This window comes from Papaver somniferum, chromosome 2 (assembly GCF_003573695.1).
Source record: "Papaver somniferum cultivar HN1 chromosome 2, ASM357369v1, whole genome shotgun sequence".
NCBI classification, from domain to species: Eukaryota; Viridiplantae; Streptophyta; class Magnoliopsida; order Ranunculales; family Papaveraceae; genus Papaver; species Papaver somniferum.
In genome coordinates, this window is record NC_039359.1 from 113,215,857 (window position 1) to 113,236,562 (window position 20,706).

Sequence of the window (20,706 nt, forward strand, 5' to 3'; positions counted from 1 at the left end):
ATATTTATGGAATATCTTTTGATTCTTCTCTTCAATAAAAAGAGAAGTTCGAAAACATATTTGTGTATATTTTCGAAAAACCATGTTTCAAAAATCTTCTCTTAGGATTATTGTCTTTCCTTGTTAAGGATGGCTCCTATAACTCGCAGTGTTACAAGGAGTGATAGAAGGGAAACACGAAAAGTAAGAAACTGTCAAGGGTTTGTCCTGTATCGAAGAATCAGGAAGATTGTCTCGAGAATCGTGAATGATCATAACTCTGATAGATCTCAAGAAGAAATAAGTCTTTTTGCGATCGATGATTCAGTTTCTACCAAGTGGTTTAGATGGCATGCATGAAGCTATGCATGGGTTTGATGAACTCATAGGAAGTCTTTTTTCCCTGATGCAAGACCGAGATGGACTGAAAGAAAGATTGGAAGAGGAAAAAAGTGAGATTTCTAACTTGAAGCTTCAAATAGAAGATCTTATGAAACATAAAGTGGCTGATGACAAGTCTCTTGAGACATGCTTTAAGAGTTTAAACACTGAACAGACCTCAGTGAACAACAAGATCTTCTGTTTACATATAGCCTGTGCTTGAATGCTTTTATCTTATTGCTATGTATGTTTATGGGATGTTTAATTTCGGTTTTACTACCTTAATATTCGATCTCATATATTATGAACCCTTGTGGTTTGGGTGACTTTTTGATTTAGCAGGATTAAGTTCTGACCCATGTTGGTAGGCTTTATCAAAGAATCATGAGGGATTCTGGTAGAAAAAATATGTGAGAAAGTCACAATATGTTGAATCGGTTTTGGTTTAGCATAAAAGCATATGTGTTTCGACGGTTTTCAACTTTTGCTTGCAATTGTTAAAACCGATTTTCAACCTTTCTCTGGTAAAGGTTGGTTGTTTTTATTCTTTTGTTTTTGCATAAGGATGACAACATGGTGATATTTCAATATCAATTCTCCCTGGACGAAGATGCAACCATACTGGAGAAGTGGATGCGAAATTTGAGGTAACAGTCTTGTTAGTTAATTGTTTTCCTGTTTAAGAAAAGCCTGAGTTTATATTATATATATTTATTGCTTTTGCTTAACAAAATTTCGGTGCAATTGATGTTTATTCCATGATGTGTGTGATTCAATTGGTTGCGTTTAAGAAAAACTATTGTTATCTTGCTTTATTGTGTGGTATCAATTGTTTAGGCTTACAAAATTTCGGTGCAACTGCGGTGTTTTAATGATTATGTTTATTCAATTGCTTCCGGTTGAGGTGAATAATTATGCAAGTTGATTTATTTGGTTCGTATGAATTATTTATGGCTTAACGAAATAAAAGAATTACGGGATGAGTTGTTTAGTCCAATTCGATTCCGGATAAGAGAAACTAATGTAATTCTGATCTTAGTTAGAATTATCGAAGTGAGGTTTCGGTTATTCAAGTCTAATCGAATGCCTTAACAAGAAATGCTAGTTAACTAACCTAGTACTTGTCTTGTTTAAAATTGAAAGGTCTAAGTTTATGGATAATTAGAACCTGATGAGAAAAATAGAGTTATCTTTATTTTGGTCTTATCGAATCAAGCGGTTGTTTTTGAACAATCGGTTTAGCAAAGGGACTAAGGTGCTTAGTTGGTTTTTGTTTTGCTAAACTAAATTGGAAAAAAAATTTCGGACAATTGTTTCCTTGGTACCATATGAAAATAAAACTACTTGTAGTTTCGGTTTTGATATTCGTTATCTGAACATGATGTGTGGAACCCTCGTGCCTAACTCTACAGGTTGCTAGTCTATTTTGAGATTTGTAAGATTCTTTTCGTGTTGTCCTTTATTTTTTCGTTTCTTTGTCATTTTGTGAAAAAAGGGGAAGAAATATAAGGAGTAAACAAGTGATACTGGCATTGATTTTATATTGATTAGTATCACTAAGGAAAAGAACATTGATGCTTAAACGTTTTATATAAACGAAAGAGTGAAAGCACAGACTAAGGGGGAGTAACATGTCATATGAATTGGTATAACAAAGACGTGCAGATTGAATATCTACCTATCTTCCTTAGGGGGAGTATTAGCTTTGTTATTATAATGTCAACATCGACATTTTCAAGGATTGAATGTAAGCAGTTTACTGTGTTGTTGAATCGTGAATCAAGCGTATGTGTAATGAATTCTTGTAATTTGTTTATCCATATGATGTAAGAGTTTTGTCACTAAAATTGACAAATGGGGAGATTGTTAGATCATAGCTCGGTTGAACCCACCAAGCGTTGGTATGTCAAGTTTGGTTGTCATATTTTAGTGAATCAAAACTCATGTTAAGAGTCGCTTGATTATGTACTAGAGTCAACTTCGTATAGGTTAGCTTGAAATCATTAGGATATGAGACATTACAAGTATTGCGAAGTCTTGAATATGTGAAGAAGCAAGGAGCTACAACGACAATAATCATCCTTCCACTTGAAGTTAGTGATATTTGACTTGAACTGTTTCATTCCCTAACGTATATTTCAAGTCGTGCATATTGAAAACAAAACTGCAAAGCATATTTGAACTCTAAATAGACATAGTATTAAGGAATACAATACGAGGTTTATTGCTTAAGCATTAAACTTTGTAGACAAGACATTGCCATAATCATTTGAATGCTATTGTGATTATGTATGGGTATGAAGTGAGGATTTCATCCTAGGGAACAATGTTTTACATGTGTTATAAGGAAGTAAGTTCATAAACTTGTTTGTGAACCGAAAAAGGAAATTACCAGGCGTTATTGGTTTTGGTATTTATTACATATCTTATGAACAACCAATAAGTGACCGTACATAGTTTGGGTTCGCCAGTATGCGAACGGGTACGCATACCTCCAAATTCAGTTGAATTCCCGTACTTGAACTTTACGCCGGTACGCATACGAGTATGCATACTAAGTTTCTGGACTTTCAACTAACCAACCAGTACGCATACGGGTATGCATACTGTGGTTCCCGAACTTTGAATAACTTGCAACAGTTAGTATACAAGTACTCATACTGTGCTATATTCAAACATAATATAACCCCATCTTAATCATTGAAACATTCTTGGAAGACGGGAATAGATGCCTCCCACAAACTATTAGCATTAAAGCAATTTTCAAGCGATCAATAGATCAGTACGAAATATTCCGAATCTACATCAAATGACTGTCTCATACAAATCATGTAAGATGTTACCAGGGTGATTTTCACATGATCATCTTTTGACTTTCTTCAAGAATATAAGATGAACTTGGTTAAAGCGAAAGCTTACCAACACATATTTCGAGAAATATATAAGCGAGTTAAACTCAGCTCGAAAGATCAAATGTTCATAGTCGAAGTCTATATAACTATACGTCTTTTGTCTCAACATGATATAAAATAGAAATAGACTTCTGAGTGATAGATGAGTTCAAGTCTCCACATACCTTTTGTTGATGAAGTTCCACAAGCTCCCCTTAGTAGTTCTTCGTCTTCAATCGATGAACACCGTGAAGTCTAATGCTCAACTACACATTCTATCCTAATCCGAGACATAGCTATAAGTAGACTAGAAATAAACACTTATAGTTTTGGAAACTAAACTTGACAACAAGCTTGAGATAGCAACGCTTGTGAGTTCGACCGAGCAATGCTCTAACAATCTCCCACTTTTTAATTTTAGTGACAAAACTATCAATACATATGGATTACAAAATAAATAAACATGGTAGCTTCTCATCCAAATGCTTGATTTCCTTGGTTCTTCAACATTACTCGAAATCTTTGTCACTTCCAAGTACTCTAGTGATTCTGAACGTGTTCAACTCAGTATCATAGTTGTTGAAGATCCGTATCCAGAACAATAATAAAACAATTGTTCTAAATTATTGTTATACAGTGTCATAGTATTATTACACAACATCAAAGTCCAATTGTATTACAACTTTGACAATAATACCACGGTGATATGTATCACCCCCCCTTAGTCAATACTTCATATCACAATGAAAACCACTTCCCCTTACATAATGATCCGTAAACCATATGTATTTGTAGTGTGGACTACACATTAATTCTCCCCCTTTTTGTCAACATAAATTGGGAAAGATACGAAAACTAGTGGGATCATAATGAAATTCTCATAGAGATACTTCATGACTAAAGTATAACATATCAACTTTATTTTGATGATTTCACATAGTAGAAACTTAGTGTATTCATCAAGGAGTTTATAAAGATGCAAGAAAATTCCTACAATATTCCACAGCCGCACTCCCGACTAAGATTTGGCAATGAAGCACAAGTTCAAATAAGAACTCCCCCCCATAAAATGTCATTACCGAAAGAACAACAAGAGCGACCTTACTTTGACAAGAAAAGAAGGATTTTATTTTGATACTTAAACGGAAACAAACTACTACAACCAGAAACAAATGAGGAATTGAAACAACACTTCACTGAAACTTCAAGCTTTTATTGCCCAAAAGATATTGATAGATCCAGGGGCAATACATCAGCGAGAAGTCTAATGAACCAAAACAACACCTATAGACTGTCGTAAGTGTTGAAACATAGCAGTATCTAGAGGTTTGGTGAGGATATCAGCCAATTGTTGTTCGGAAGGTACAAATTCCATACTAATGATACCATTTTCATATAGATCTCTAATAAAATGATACCTGATGTCGATGTGCTTAGTTCTTGAGTGCTCAACAGGATTCTCAGTGATGTGAATCGCGCTAGAGTTATCACAAAAGATTTTTTCATTATTCCAGTGTCAATTCCATAATCAGAAAGCATTTGTTTCATCCATAGAAGTTGAGTACAACATGATCCTGCAGCAATGTACTTTGGTTCACATGTTGAGAGAGATTGTGAATTTCGTTTCTTGCTATGCCAAGCCACAAAATTCAATCCTACATAGTAGAAACCTCGAGATGTACTCTTTCCGTCTTCCACACTTCCTGCCCAATCAGCATCTGAATAGGAAAAAGTGTAAGAAAGATCATACCCGGTAGTGTGTTGAATGTATCACATGATCCTTTTTCCAGCTGCAAGATGAGACTCCTTTGGATTAGCCTGAAATCTAGTACAACAACCAACACTAAAAACAATATCAGGTCTAGTAGCTGTGAGATATAGAAGGCTTCCAATGATAGATCAATAAAGTTTTTGATCCACACATACTCCTTTCTCACCTCGATGTAATTTACCAGTGGTGGGCTTAGGAGTTAGTTTTGGAGTTGACTTATCAAGACCGAATCTTGTCACGAGATATCATCCTTAGCATATTTTTCTTTAGATAAGTAAATTCCATCGTTATGTTGTTGAATCTGTAATCCTAAAAAGAATTTTAATTCACCAACATTGCTCATTTCAAACTCTTTACCAAGAGAGACTTGACAATCTTTTGCAAGTTTCTCAGATGTTGATCCATAGATGATATCATCTACATAGACTTGAACAATGATAACATCTTGGGTTATTTGGTTTTTGGTACTTACATTTTGACCAACATTAGTGTTTGGTCTAATTTTTGTCCAAGTTAGTGCTTGGTACTTGGAATACACGTTGACCCGCGTTGACCTGGTTAAGTAACGTTTGCGTCAAAATTTTTGGAGAATTAATTTGCAATTACCATAACGTATCTATCTTTTGTAACACTGACTAACTGTATCTTTAACTTATCACATACATGGACGGTTTACATTAAATCTTAACCCATCTAAGTGATCAACGGTTAAGATCTTAGTGTTCTTAATATTAACCCATCTAAGTCGCTCGAACAGAGCTTTATGTTCTTCTTCTTCGTAGAAAACTATTTGCATATCCTTCTTCATCTTGATATCCTTTACACATAGAAACCTTAAATCTAAAACCATCATCGTCACCTTTTTCTTGTTTAAATCACAATATTGACACCATCATGACAAAATTTCCCCTATTTTTTTTTCTAATTCTCTGATATGACTGAAGAACTTTAAATTTCAATCTGAAATTTGATTTGTTTTTCCAAACCCTAAACCATAACCCTTTTTGATTCGATAAAATCCCATTAATCGTATGCCCTAATTTTTTGATATTATTCTTGATTTTGAGCTCTGATTTTTGGTATTTTGATTCGATAAAGTGACCTAATTTGGGTTGTTTTTTCATATTTGATTCGTGGGTTTGAATGAATTTTAAGGTTTTAGTGTGTCCAATCTTGGTTTGGGAGGTGTAAATTTTGAGGTTGGGGATGAAATCAGGATGTCTGATTGAAGTTTTAGAATTCCCTAATATGGAAATATTTTGGTGGTGGCGAATCATGGAAGTAGTGAAATTTTGGTTATACATGTGTTGTTGTTGGGGGGTTTCAAGTTGAAATGGGTTACGATTGATGTAAATTCAATCTCTACTGAGTTTATCTTGTTTATATGATTTCAGTGTACGACTATTTGATCCAAATGTAGTTAATTTCCTTCATGGTTTTGGCAGAAGAAGATTTATGTAGACTGAACTTGTGGATTCACGATTACTATTAATTGTCTTTTTTTTTCCTGATTGAATTTGTGGATGACAATGAGGTCGAAGGAAAAAATTGAAATGAAAACGAAAAGAAGAAGTGAGTGATTTTCAATTTGGGGAAGAAAAGGAAATTAGGGTTCTTTTTCAATTAGATCGGTAACTGTTGTCTACCGGCGTTAATTATTTTATTTATTTATTTTATTTTTTACAATTATTAAACAAAAGTCAGATTTAACATAGTCAACGTTGATCACCGTCATTTCCAAGTACCAACTCCTAAATTGGACAAAAATTAGACCAAACACTAATATTGGTCAAAATGTAAGTACCAAAAACCAAATAACCCTAACATCTTTCCCACTCCATTTGATAAACAAAGTTTTATCACCTTCCTATTTTCTATGTCATTCTTTTAGTTTATAACAATTGACGCTGTACTTGTGCAGATGCAAATTAGTTCGACTGAAATTAATTTTCGTGTTGTGATTCTAAGAAACCGTACATTCATAATATAAAGAAACCACAAACAGATCTCATAAAATAAAAACATCTGAGTAAATTATATCAAAAGAGAGACATTGTTTCAAGAATCAGAAGAAGTTCAGAACCCCAAAAGAAAACGTTTTTCTTTGGTTCACTTCATTTTCATACGTAACACCAAAACATACATAAATCCAAAGACACTTCATACCCTACACCAAAGGAAAAAGAAAGGAAAAAAAGATAAAAGAAAAGAAAAGAAGCTTCACTTTTATAAGTTTTACTATGCTCGTTCCTGACTACATTTATCAAGACTGTAAATGCTCCCTCAAAACACTCAGCATATCAGAAAATGTAACAATTCCAGCCAAAGTATTATCATCTTCAGTAACCCAAACATAGTTAACTCTATGCGTTAATGCCTGTATCATAACAGCAACTAATGAACTTCCCTGATTACAAATAATCGCTTCAGATCTTCTAATCATTCTTGCTGAATAACTTCTTGATCTACTGTGTCTACTTCTTCGAAACGGCGCTGTCGGCGAAGACGAAGATAATTCTTCATCTGATGATGAACAAGAGAACGATACAGAAAGATTCAATTCCTCCATTAAACTCAACGTCCCTTCTAAATTCCTTGATTTCAATCTCGATTTTACTAATCTAACTATATCTTCAGGTGGACCACCGCAATCAATATAAGCCATTAGATCACCTGATGACAATGTTGTAATTGCAGCTGCTACTGTTTCTTCACATCTGGCTAAAGTAAATGGAGAAATCTCTCCAATTAATTTCCCTTCATTATCTACCACTGCAACTGATGTTTGTTGTTTCAAAGCAAGAGTAATTGAATCAATGGCAGATGAAGCTGGTTCATCATATCCAATTGCTAAGCATTCTGTAGTGATAAGGTTTAGAGATTCAATTGAGTAAGCTGGTATTGGTGAAAATACCCCTATTGAACTTAGAAGAAATCTTATAATATCTTCTTGAGTTAACCAGCAAAATTCATGACTTGTTTTGAATGATGATTTTTGTTGTTGCTTTTTCCTGTTGTTGAAATTGCTCTGGATTGGTACAATTAGGTTCTGTGCTCCTTCCAGTATTAGATCAATTGCATCTATTAAACTGCAAAAAGAAATTATAAATCAGAGCAATTAGCATTTTGTTCTTAATTATGAGTATCAACCAAGATTTCACCACGACATTAATACTTTCAACATCAGATTTCAAAATTTAATGCTAATTAATGATCAATTTAAATTAAAAAAAAAATCTAGTAGTGCAGCAAAAGAAGGATTATGAACCAAATGTATACCTTGTATGAGGCTCAACATGTTGAACAAGGCCAGAATCCGTTGAAACGAGAACAGAGATAGGAGATTTGAGAGCAGAAGAAGGAGATTCAAGATTTTCTTCTTTACAAAGAAAGCAAATGATGTCAACCATACTAATTTTTCCAACACATTGGCAGTTTTCAAATGTGATTTTCTTATTATTACTTAGATTAGATTGATCCTTTTTATGATGATGATCAATAGATTCAATACAATTCCACACACTTAGATAATTATCTTCAGATTGTTTCAATTCAGATAAAGCTTCAGAAATCGTTGAGGATATTGATAATGATCTTAACGATGGTTTTCCAAGACAGAGGTCGGATACCTCATAAGTTACAAAATTATTTGCCATGCAATTGAGGAAGAAGCAGCTGTCACTGAGAAAAAATGTTGAGAAAAGGTGGTGTTATGATGATGAGAACGAGTGTATGGAGATAGTGAGTGAACAGAGTAAAGGCTGACAGAAAACTGAAAGAGAGAGAGAAAAGGGTTATTGGGTAGTGACAGTCGCTACTAGTGATGAGTAAGATGAATAGAGACGTAAGAGGTTGGGGTGTATTTATAGAGGCTGAGGGGGATTTGGGGAACTTTTGTAGAAAGTTTGAAACTGAAAACTACATGTGTTTTTAGCAAGTAGAAATTGAAGTTTAGTCCCATTTTTGTTGGGCTTTGGACATTCTAGTCTTGTCTTCCCAAGCCTAGTACTAAGATGTCCAAAGTTGCACATTGAGAAACGAATTAGTCTTTTTATCAACGATTCAGTCCAAAAAAAATTTTTTCATGCCAAAAATGACCCTCAGAATAAAAATCGTTTATTCATCTGTTCACAAACCATTTCTTCTCTTCACCGTCCTCGATCAGAACTCTGCAGCAAGAATTAAATTTATTAAGCCTTTAAAATTACAAGGATTTTTGTATCCATCTCTGGTTCTTCTCGTTGTAGTTTGTCTTTGAAACTATCGAAAACAATCAGTGGTGAGGTTTATATATAGATCAGACAAAAAGGATACTCAGATCTTCTTCAAGTGAGAATCAACGTTAGTTGATCAACGAGTTTTCAGGTTAGTATTTGAAATACTTTGATTACTCTCTATCCATTATTCGATTTTTACCGGTTTCAGATGTTTACTTTTTTGATCAATCAAAAATTTGTTCGACCTTCTATCATTATTTTCAATTTATTTGATCAAAAGGTTGGCTGTTTTTGTATCTTGATGATTCAATTGTTTTTTGAATTATTTCGATTTGATTTTTTTTGTTTATTTTAGGTTTTTTTATTTTGATAAAACTTTGATTCGCTTTTTTTTTTTTGAGCTTAATTCGATTAATAGGGATTGAAATTTTTATATGTGATTGATTTTTTTCAGTAGTGTGTTTTGTTGATTTTTAGATCTAATTGTTTTTTTCCCTGATGAAATTCGAACAACAATATTATGTGTAAATTTTTTAATCTGATTTCGTCTTTCAGTAGCATCTTGATGAGACGGGAAAAAAGAGATTGGAAATTTTTTTGTAGACACCCAAAGCATCTCAATAAAACCATTGAAACTGCCAGGTCTTGTTGGACTTCCTTTCAACAGAGAGGTACATAAAGTTTCTTGCCACATTGTAATCTTTGAATTCAATTAGATAATCAAAGTGTTGAATTACGTTACATTATATATCTTAATTTATATATGAATGATTTAGTGACTATCGAATTAAAGATATTTATTAGGAATATAGGTTTGGACATTTCACTATTTTAAATGATCTTTCAGCTGCATATACCATAAAGATTCTTTTTATAACTTTCTTTCTTATCAAAAATTGTTGTATACATAGTGAATTCAATTACTCCGAGAGAAACACAAAGAGAAACAGGGAGATGGCGAAGATGATGACAAATGGTGAAGCAGGCATGAACATCCCAAAATGCAAGTTCACTAAACTTTTTATTAACGGAGAATTTGCTGACTCTCTTTCAGGTACCATTCTTATATATCTACTCGTTTTCGTTTCTCTATGCTTCTCTCAAATACTGTTTTTCATCTTGTTGCTAATGAAATGACTTAATCCTTCATTTGTCTACTTAATTATTCAATTTTTTTAAGGATTTCACCAAAATCTTGGAAATCAAGAACACTTAACAGATTTGATAATACTGCTAATTAACATACCAGGTGTTAAAACTAATAGCTTGACTATACGACGAGCGTTAACCTTTATATTAGCACCCAGCTGTCAACGTAATCTTGTTATAGTTTGATTAACTTTTAGAAACGAGATTTATAGTTAGCAATACAATAGTTATCATACGTGCATAATTGCATACACTTCAGGCGCATTCTAGTATTTTAACTTTGATTTCTGTCACGAGGAGAGTAAAATGAAATCTACGATTGAACAAAAAACAATAAAATTGAGTTTGCTAAAATTCATAGATTTCACGGATTCCCCGTTTCTGTCAAGCAGGCAGCAGAGGTGTGTATATATGATAGTCAGGTAGTGTAATAGTGGAGCGCTCGTGCGTGCAATGAAACTACAAGAAGCGTCACGATTAAAATACCTGAACTAACACATAAAATTTTTACATGTTGGCAGTCAAAACAACTTTAGTCCCAGTGAGGAGTATTCGTTTTTCACGGTCACCGCTGCCGTTGCCGTATCCAGATGGAACGCAGACATCTGCCTTAGACTCCATGTATGTTTTTAATTAAATAGCTAGCTCTTTTAAACCACAACTTAGAGCATTGCCTACAACATAGTTTTGCGGTCGATATAAATATCGAGAAGCAAACTGCCTACATTTAGAAAAAATAACAAAAACTATATCATCCTTTTTGAATCCAAAACACATATTATCATTATTCGTAATTTCCAAGAAATTTTAAGATATGTTTTTTTTTAATGATCGACATGGAAAAAGAAATATGAAAGAGCCAGCTACAAACTAAGTCTTTCTGACGCCACATCTTCATAGATGGAAGAGAGCAACCATTTGTCTTCAACATGGTTGGCCAAAGAAAACTGAGCTTATACATGGGAAGTGGAGTTCCAAATGACAGATAAGTTTTCTGATTTAACATGTGATAGGCTGGATTTTCAATGTCTACATAATTGTACACCTATTGATTTTCAATTTGCACAAAGTTGTACACCTGTCATAAATGTCCACATAGGTCTACACCTGTTGATCGTTAATGTGTACATAATTGTACACCTGCCTATTCTGAAATTCAGATTACTATTGAGAAGCTTTGTGGTTCTGGAAAGAGGAACTTTACTATTTATATATTTGAGATGGTTGATTGGGTAATAAAAACATTTTTTTTGTCTTAAACAATTTGTGTATCAAGTTCATTGGGTAATACTTTAATCTTTTTTACGTTTACAGTGTGCATCCTTGTCGTGTACTTGTTTACACATTATCCCTTAGTATGGTCATTATTATCATAATAAATTGATTGTCAATCGGTGCACCAGCAACTAAGGTTAGTTCCTTTCCTTCCGTATTTTCTTATATTTTTCTAAGCATATATTTATTAATAATGTCAAAATCTATTATCGAAGAGTGAGATATCTTTTATGGGAGATGGGGATTCTTTCGATCTGTGTTTTGTCTGGAGGTTAGTGATCTTGTTGACAGCTTGTAATCTTCAACAAACTTACAACTTAAAAAATACAAAAAATTCTCTTTGGAAAAGCAATTTGTGAAACAAATTTATGCATGTTTAGACTGTAGAGTAGATTTTGTAGAGTAGTTGTAAGAAATAACAAGACTTTGCGAGAAATAACAATAGTCAAACCTGAAAGGTAAAACATAAGCTTTTGCTAGCGTAAATAACTAGGGTGTAAAAACTGATACACATGTGAAAAAACTTGCGTAAGTTACTAAGGTGTACATAATTGTACACATGTTGATTCTTAATGTGTACATGATTGAACACATGTTGATATTTGATGTGTACATAATTGTACACCTATTGATTGCTAATGTGCATTTAGTTATACACCGGTTGATAGTTAATATGCACATAATTATACATCTGTTGATTATTTAAGCTTTTGTAATAATTAAATATTTTTCTGCTTTATCATTTTCATGATGTCGGCGATTATTTTTAGTTTCGGGGTTTCCTAAAGAAAGTTTGCTTCGCTCATATAAGTATATAGCGCTTAAGCAACACCCATTTATTAGGATTTCATTGTCGTCTCGATATACTGATTGCAAATTTTGTTTTCGTATGCAGATTCTATCTCTGGATGAAGATGACCAACATATTTGCTTATCTTGAAGCAAGGTTTGTAGATACTTTTTTCCCAATGATTTAAAAATAGATGGTATCTTACTTTGTTAAGAGACCCTTTTTATGTTCTGAAGGTGAATAAGTGAATTTTCCCGTTTAGACATGTTCTTTTCCCTATCCCTTTTGTAGAAATTAACATCTTTATATGGTTTGAATAAGGGACCCATTATAAATCGCAACATTGGATGACCTAATTTATTAGAGAGGCGTCAGTGATGCTTCTATACTTACTTTTATACTTTTTAAGCTAATGTGTACATAGTTGTACACCTGTTGATTGTTGATGTGTACATAATTGTATACATGTTTATTGTACGCATAAATGTACACTTGCTGATTGTTAATCTTTAAAACTAGAAATAGGAAATAAGCGTGTTAAGCTCGACTTATACTGTATGACTGATGTAGAGTTTACATAATGGACAAGTTGTACCCTTTAAGTAGGCATGTTGTTTTAAAGGCGGTGGGTGCTTGCATGTTCTCTTCAAAGTTCTAAATGCGTGTCTCAGTAGACTTTGTTCGTTTTGAATGTTAATTATAACTTTTTTGAACTTATAAACGATGCACTTAATGCAGCAGTTAAGTAGTCCGTAAACCTTTTTTCAGCTTGTCAAATGTTAAGTTGTCAGACTTGATGAGCGAGTTAAGTAGTCTGTGAACCTTTTTTGTGCTTGTCAAATATTTTAGTTGCTGGAATTGATGAATGAATGCATGTAGATCGAAGGTTTCATAGTTTGTGGCATGAGAGCATCGTTTGATTTTGCTTCTCATAATTTCCTACGTGCATTGGTTTTTCTCTGTTTCTTATACTTTTTAATCATGCATCTGATGGATAATATGGATAATGGGAGTTCTGACCGTGATGACCATATAAATTGCGATTTTATAGTTTTATTCGGAGAGTGTTGAATGGGCTTGGTTATCAGAAGATATTTAGTTGAAAATTGTTGGTAAAGTAGGTATTTGTAGAGGTGTACGTGTTTGTACACATGCTGGTTATTACTCAAGATAAAAACTACTAGAGTAATAACCAGTTACTCAAAATTGATTAGCTTAGTAGTAAATTTATTTTCTAGCAAAAGATGAATGTTTTGATATTTTCTTGTTTTCTTTTTTGATTGTGTAAACAAGGTGCTTATGTGTCATTAACTAAATCATGTGGAAGCATCATTGAGGATGAGCTGCAGCATGAAATGTGTGAGTGGTGCTTGGGTGGACGATTCAAGTTGTACGTGGTGTACAAATCGGTGCATCTTGTCTTGTATGGATTTTTGTAGATGTGTACATGTTTGTACACCAGTATAAACTAAGATTTTTAAAAAATGAGAATTATATAGTCATATGGTACTGTTTTTGTAGCTCTCGGAAAGAGCTTTCCGAATATATAAAGTTTACGAATTTTGGAAAAACGGTTCAAAAGATAAATTGTTTTTTTTTATTTTATTTTTATATTAATTAAAATTGCTGACATCATCATAAGTCAATGTGGACTAAACTGCAAATATTTGGACTAAATTGTAAATGATAAGAGTTATTAGTATACTTTCTCATATTTTGGACTAATTTGTACCTAGTTGACTCGGGCTGCTTTAAACCGTACTTTTGGACTAAACCGTATTTTTCCCTTTTAGCAAAGATTGCTGTCATATTTCTTTATTTTGAGTTTTATAGTACAAGGGTAATAATGTCCCTTGCAAAATCTCATTGGACATCTGAGCTAGGGAGATCGTAATTGTTGCACCTTTTTGCACATAAAACTGACACGACGACGGTGGGAACCCCCTGAAATATGTACGTGGGTCTCTCTGGCTTGTAGTAATTCGAGTCACAGTTTGGGCCCCGCACATGTGGGTTTCCAAAGCGGACACCATATTTCCCGTCGTCATCCTTATTATAAACAACAACGTACCACTGCTCCATATATCCAATGGTAGGGCTCGAAAATGATTTATTTCAAAGTCCCCCACAGACCGCACTAATAGCAAAGGGGTTGGGAAGGTCGCCTGAAAGGAGGTGTTGGAACACCAGAATCGAACAACTAGAACATTTTTTTCTGATCGGTTCGAACAACTAGAACATGATGTAATAATATCAAATAAAATAAATGTTAAAAGGTGAAAGAGAAGTGTAACAAAATTAGTTTTGTATCGCAAATTAAGTACAAATTTGGAAAGACTTATTGGACATTAAAAGTAAAGAAATTTAGTTACTTTTAGAAAGAAGGCGAAACCTAATTATGATTTATGAAATCGACCATCACTGTATAAGTCCTGGAATCCATTATACATGAGAATGCAATAAATAAAAAAGTCATCTAATTTTAGTAACACGAAATACAAAAAATCTTCTAATTTTGTAGGATTTTTTAAACAAGAATCTTCATCTTTTTTCTTCAATAAAATCATCACCAATAATCTTTGAGCAATATTTTTTTATTATTTCTTGATAGTAGTTTTAGCTTAGTTGTGTTATCTACACCATTATGGTGGTTTTATCAACACTTTGAAGGTTAATATTCGTTTTAATTGCGGTCCTTGGTTATTGGATTGGGTTTTAAGATCAATAATGATGTTCTCCAATGACAAAATCTTCATCTTTGTTGTCTTCGGCGATGAAATCTTCATTATCAACTTATCCGACGAAAAAATCTTCATAGATGATCATTTTAACGACGAAAGCTTCATCACTAGTTACAAGAGATTTGAGCAAGTCACTCCTATTATTGAAGCACATCTTTCTAAAGAAGAAAAACAAACTAAATGGTTGGATTTAATTCCGAGAAAAAGAATGGAACCATTCTTTCCTCCGATTTAATCAGATATTATTCGTACTTGTATTTGTCTTACTCCAGTAATCCTTCTCTTTCTCTTGTAGAATTTCTCGGTATTGTACTTTTCCGGTATGTTCTTGTTACTTTGTATTTATTTTTTTAATCTTAAACTCTATATAACCTCGAATTTCCATTAATGATAAAGTTCTTTGTTTATTATATATATATGTATATATTTGTTTAGAGTGGTAGACAATATAAGAGACAAAACATAAAGGAGACAAAGCATGAAAGAGAGGAAGAGAAATAAGGTGTGTCTTTCATTTCCATTACTTCCATTTAAATACAAGAGGTGGGGTGGAGCTTGTGTTAGTACACTTGTAACCAAGGACAAGATAAAAAACTACATGTGTCTAGCAACAAAGGACTAGTTCTACATGTGTCCAACATAAAAAAATGTGCCATGCACTTAGCCTTAAGTAGTGGTCACCCATACCATGGACCTCTTTACTACAACGGTATTTATATATACATAGTACGATGCTAAAAGAGCCAGTTTTTAGAAACTTGATAAAATGTAAAACAAAAATAAAAAAATCGCCAGTAGGACAGTGGATTCGTATCAATTTCCCATCGAGGAAGGTTGAAAGAGGTCGCAAGTTCAATCTTTCATTCCTTTCCTTCCATATCTTCTATAAAATTGCAAAAAACAATATTCACAAAATTTTCCTTCCTCTGAACTTCCTTCTCTTTTCATCCCATACTTTTAGTGGTTCACGCAATGAATTCAGATAAGTTCAATTAACTTGATAAAAAAAAATATGAGAAAGTAGTCTCAAATTTTCTTAATTGAGCTGCAAAGGAGTAAAATGTAGATAGTCGATCACCAGTTGCAAAAACAATATCTTGTGTTAGTTAAGCCACATCACGTCCTATTTAGATAGTCGATCACCAGTTGGATTAACTTTCTAGATGGCATACTAGATGAAAAACCAAACTTTGATAAACATATGTCTCTTCCAAATGCACTTGTAAGGAATGAGTTATTCATTTTTTGTTGCTCAGTAAGTCATGTATGAAAATATACACATGTATAAGTGGAGTTTCTATTACCGGTTATCACCCAAAGATGGTAGTAAAGTTGCAATATCATTTATTTCCTCTACACATGGATGTTGTCTGTGGGGTGTACTCACGTTGCCATTGTTGTTGAGTTTTTTACTCTGGCTCATATGTCAGCTACTAACTTGGAACTATTGAGGTATTAAAGTTTACGTTGGATGTTGCCTGTCCATTTGTACCACCAGAATCTAACAGAAGTCCCATCTGAATTTCTATTGATGTGTTATATTCTAACATCAACTTACCTTTTTTAATACCCTTCCAAAAGGGCTTCCCATGCACAGTTGTTGATATTTTAGGTCATAGATTTTCTTCTTTTAATTTAGTCTTTAATTGGATTAGCTTCCTCTACAAAGCATTCTTCTCCGTTGCATATCTCCAACTCCATATAAACATAAGTATCATATTGGTAAGCCTCAAGTTCACAATAGTTACACCTAGATTTTTGAGTCTTGCAAGTTTATTACATGTAATCAAGCAAATCTTATTATTTTCATTGGTAGAAGCCCACAGGATCCCTTATCAACTTAGTCATTTTCTTTTCCACTATAACTGAAAGTGGAATCGTGAACATGAAGTATACTGGTACTATTGATGAGTATTATTTTCTCATAATTTTTAAGGAATCTTCTCTTCCACCAATTGGCAAGTTTCTTTTTAAATTCGTCTAAGATAACATTCCAATTAAGATCTTTGTAATTTCAGTTGTTTTTTAGTCAGTATCTTATACTTATTATCCATTTTATTTTATTTTTGCAGATTCACCTTCAAACCAGTTATTGCATCATATATTTGCAAAATGATTAGCTAGTTTTCTGCACCCTCCTATTTTGCATCTGAGAAAATCAAGGTCTCATCTGTAAATTGTAGGTGTGAGATATTTATTGCACTACTGACCTAAGATCCAGAAATTATATTCAAATCGGTCCTCTGAGAAATACCTTGGTGAATATTTTTGCAACAAAGATAAATAGAAATGGAGATATCGAGCCTCCCTGCCTTAGAGCAAGATTTGTGGTAAAAAAAAATCAAAGTTACGGGAGAAGAATAGGTTTGTCACACCAAGATTTTAAACGCTTATAGAGTGAAGTTTTTGCACAAAAAACTCAAGAAATATCTAAGGCTAGATTGATTAATCATCAACCTAATCGATTACTGACTTGAAGCATTTCAAGAGTTTTTATCCTTTATCTTGTAGAGAATGGAAAGACGAGTCCGATGAAAAAATAATGAGGTCTGGATGAATAATAAAGGAGTTTTGACCAGAATGACGAAGTGCACAAAAGTATTCAGGGGGACCTACGGCTATGTTGAGTGGTCAGTCAATTTAGCCGATTTTTGGAGCAAGTTCATCAAAAACTTAAAGTTATCAAGACCATCTACGACTAGGTCGGCGGAGTCAATAACTTAACCGACTCTAGAAGAATTATAGGAAAATTCTACTTGTCATGTATAAATAGGTTGTGGGATATTGAACCTAGCCGCATCCGGGGCTATGGTGGACGAGAAATTGACTCCTAAAACAACAAAACTCGATCCCAGAAGGATTAAAGACCTATACTCGTGAGAACCTTATGAAAATACCTCTTGGACTCTAAAAAAGTGTATATAAACTATACAACAACAAGAAGAACAAGGAGCTAGCTAGGGATTGTAGTTGCGAATGATCCTCACGATCCCTAGGGTTTGCGTACTTGCCTACTTGTATATGTTTCATGGATTTTGAAAATTCCATGATGCCTTTCTGAATGATTAGAAATGCAGCCCAAAATAAATCTGATTTTTTTTTAATTAATTGAAATATTCATTCTCAAATGCTCATAATCAGTTCAACATCGCTTATCTTATGCCGTTAATAATACAACTATAATTTATTGCTTGTTTATTTAAGTCGCGAATTAGAGGGGCATGTGTTCATATATATAATGAAACCAAGGTTTAAGATCCAGAATTTTCAAAAATATTATTACAAGTAGCATAGATGGTTGTTAACGATGAGATGTTGGCATGCATTAATATGTATTGTTAGTGGTAATAGCGGTGGTGGGTGGTAGTGTTTGTACTGGTGATGCTAGCGGTGGTGATGTAGTGGCGTTTGTGCTGCTAGTAGTGGTGACTTTTGTAAGGTTGGGTATATTTTGTGTTATGTAGTGGGAATGATTTATAACAGATATTTTATAAATATTTAGTTTTGGGGGGATTTTGTACGTCTTTTTTATGGCATGTGTTTTTATATTAGAGGGAGGATCCATGGACAATATATCCTATATGGGCACTATGCATACAAGATTGAACCAATTTTCCTTTAGAGTTCAAATCACAATGAATCCGAACCCAATATATTAAGTTACCTACGAAACCTCAACATCAACCGATTTTAAGTTCCAACCGTTAATTTTCAAAGGTTGATTTTAAAAGTGATAGATGGTGGTTTTATACGTCTCAGATTGTGCTAATTTTTGATTGGAATCTAGAATTTAATAAGAGGAACATATCACGAAAATATTGGGTTTAAATTCATTTGTCATTTGGACTCAAAAGAAAAATTGTTTCAATCTTGTATGGATAGTTTCCATACGAGATTATCCATGTGCCCTGTATCCTAACTCAATATATTAAAAGATAATAAGATTTCTAGACTATTTAGTCCCTGGCCAAACTGGGGTATACATAATGAGACAAAACCCGGGTCATTTTGAAGTGAAACAGGACACCCCTTAACCATATATTTTATAAATGCCTAAACTGCCCTTATAATGATTAACACTAATTTAATTGATATGATTAGATTAGTTAAATTAGTTAGATTGGTTAGTTGATTTATATGAGTGAATTTGGAAATAATTGAGAGTAAGAAAGAGAGTGAAGTAGTAGAAAAAGTTTTTTTTTTTTTTGGGGGAGGGGGGGGGGAGTTAGGATTTTGTGATTTTTGTGATATGAGTGATTCTAATCATGATTTTGAAGTGGGGGAGTTTTCTAATTTTCCTCTTACAAATGAATACTTGTATGATGATCTATCAAATTATGATCAAATGGATTTCATGCATGATCCTAACTTTTATTTTCCTCAAACTCAAGATGGATATGAAAGTGATGAATGTCTTCAGCCAAACGTAGAATCTAATGACCCATAAGAAGAAAAGGGAGTTGCAAATAATCAGGGACACAACTTATGTGGTGAAGATTGTGATTTTTCCATGAAAACGATGGATTTTATTTACTTTTTTCACTTTTGCTGCCCAATATTGGCAAGGTCAACGATGGTTGAACCGTGTCGACTATAAGATTCGGCATTGTTTTTATTACCAAATGCCACGACTTTTCATGAGCAGTATTTTAGTCGGCAAGGTCATAAATAAGAACCATACCGACTTTAAGATTTTTGCAGCACAAGAGACTGGGTTGTGAAACATGCTTAAGCCGTCATTGTTTTGAATATGTCTACCCTGTCGACTGTAGTTTGGTCATCATTGCTGTATTCTGAGACCCTGCCAGTTGTGATTTGGTCGTTGTTGTTTTATATATCGACCTTGCCGACCATGGTAGTATATATCAATTAACTTGTGATGTTTTGTAGACTGCATTGGTACCGATGACGGATCATCCTCAAACTCACAGTGTTAGGGGTACTGATACATCCGCATATTATGCTAATGATTTGGAATGGAAGGAATAAGACGAAGCAATCAATTGGGTTGTTGAGAAAGCAAAAGAGAAAATGTGCGTTCTAGTGAAAAACACCCAACAAAAAGATATGTGGTTTGAAATGGTATGCGAGTGTAGTGGGTCGGACATAAGTCACAAGAGAAAGGGTTATGTGTATGATAAGAAGACGACTAGGGTGTATAAGACGAAGTCAAAGAAGTGTGGCTTCCCATTCAAGATTATTTTTTGGAGGAACAAACACACCAATAACATGTGGAGAATGAATAGAGTTGATGTTGGTTGGCATAACCATAAAGATCTGCAAAGTCTTGTTGGAAACCCCCAAGTTGCCAAGTTGAAACCGCACGAGTTCGAACAAGTAAGAACAACTTGGGGAATTGAACCAAGTAAGATCCTTAGTAATTTCAAGAGGGATGACCCGCATAACCTTTCTTCATTATCAACAATTTATGCGTCCAAAGAAACTATCAAAAGAATTGAATGGGATTGAAGATAGGTAATGGAAGAATCGCAATGGTTGGACCACAAATAAA

The 20,706-nt window shown here is 33.7% G+C and overlaps 1 protein-coding gene across 1 annotated transcript; it reads right to left on the bottom strand.

Annotated features, from left to right (window-relative positions):
• Positions 1-7,221: 7,221 nt before the first annotated feature.
• Positions 7,222-8,971, bottom strand: LOC113353819 (CBS domain-containing protein CBSX5-like). The gene is made up of 2 exons (XM_026597303.1): positions 8,302-8,971; positions 7,222-8,111 (listed from the first exon to the last, which is right to left on the bottom strand). The coding sequence occupies exons 1-2, from the start codon at positions 8,676-8,678 to the stop codon at positions 7,286-7,288; spliced, it is 1,203 nt and encodes a 400-aa protein (XP_026453088.1). The 5' UTR covers positions 8,679-8,971; the 3' UTR covers positions 7,222-7,285.
• Positions 8,972-20,706: the final 11,735 nt, after the last annotated feature.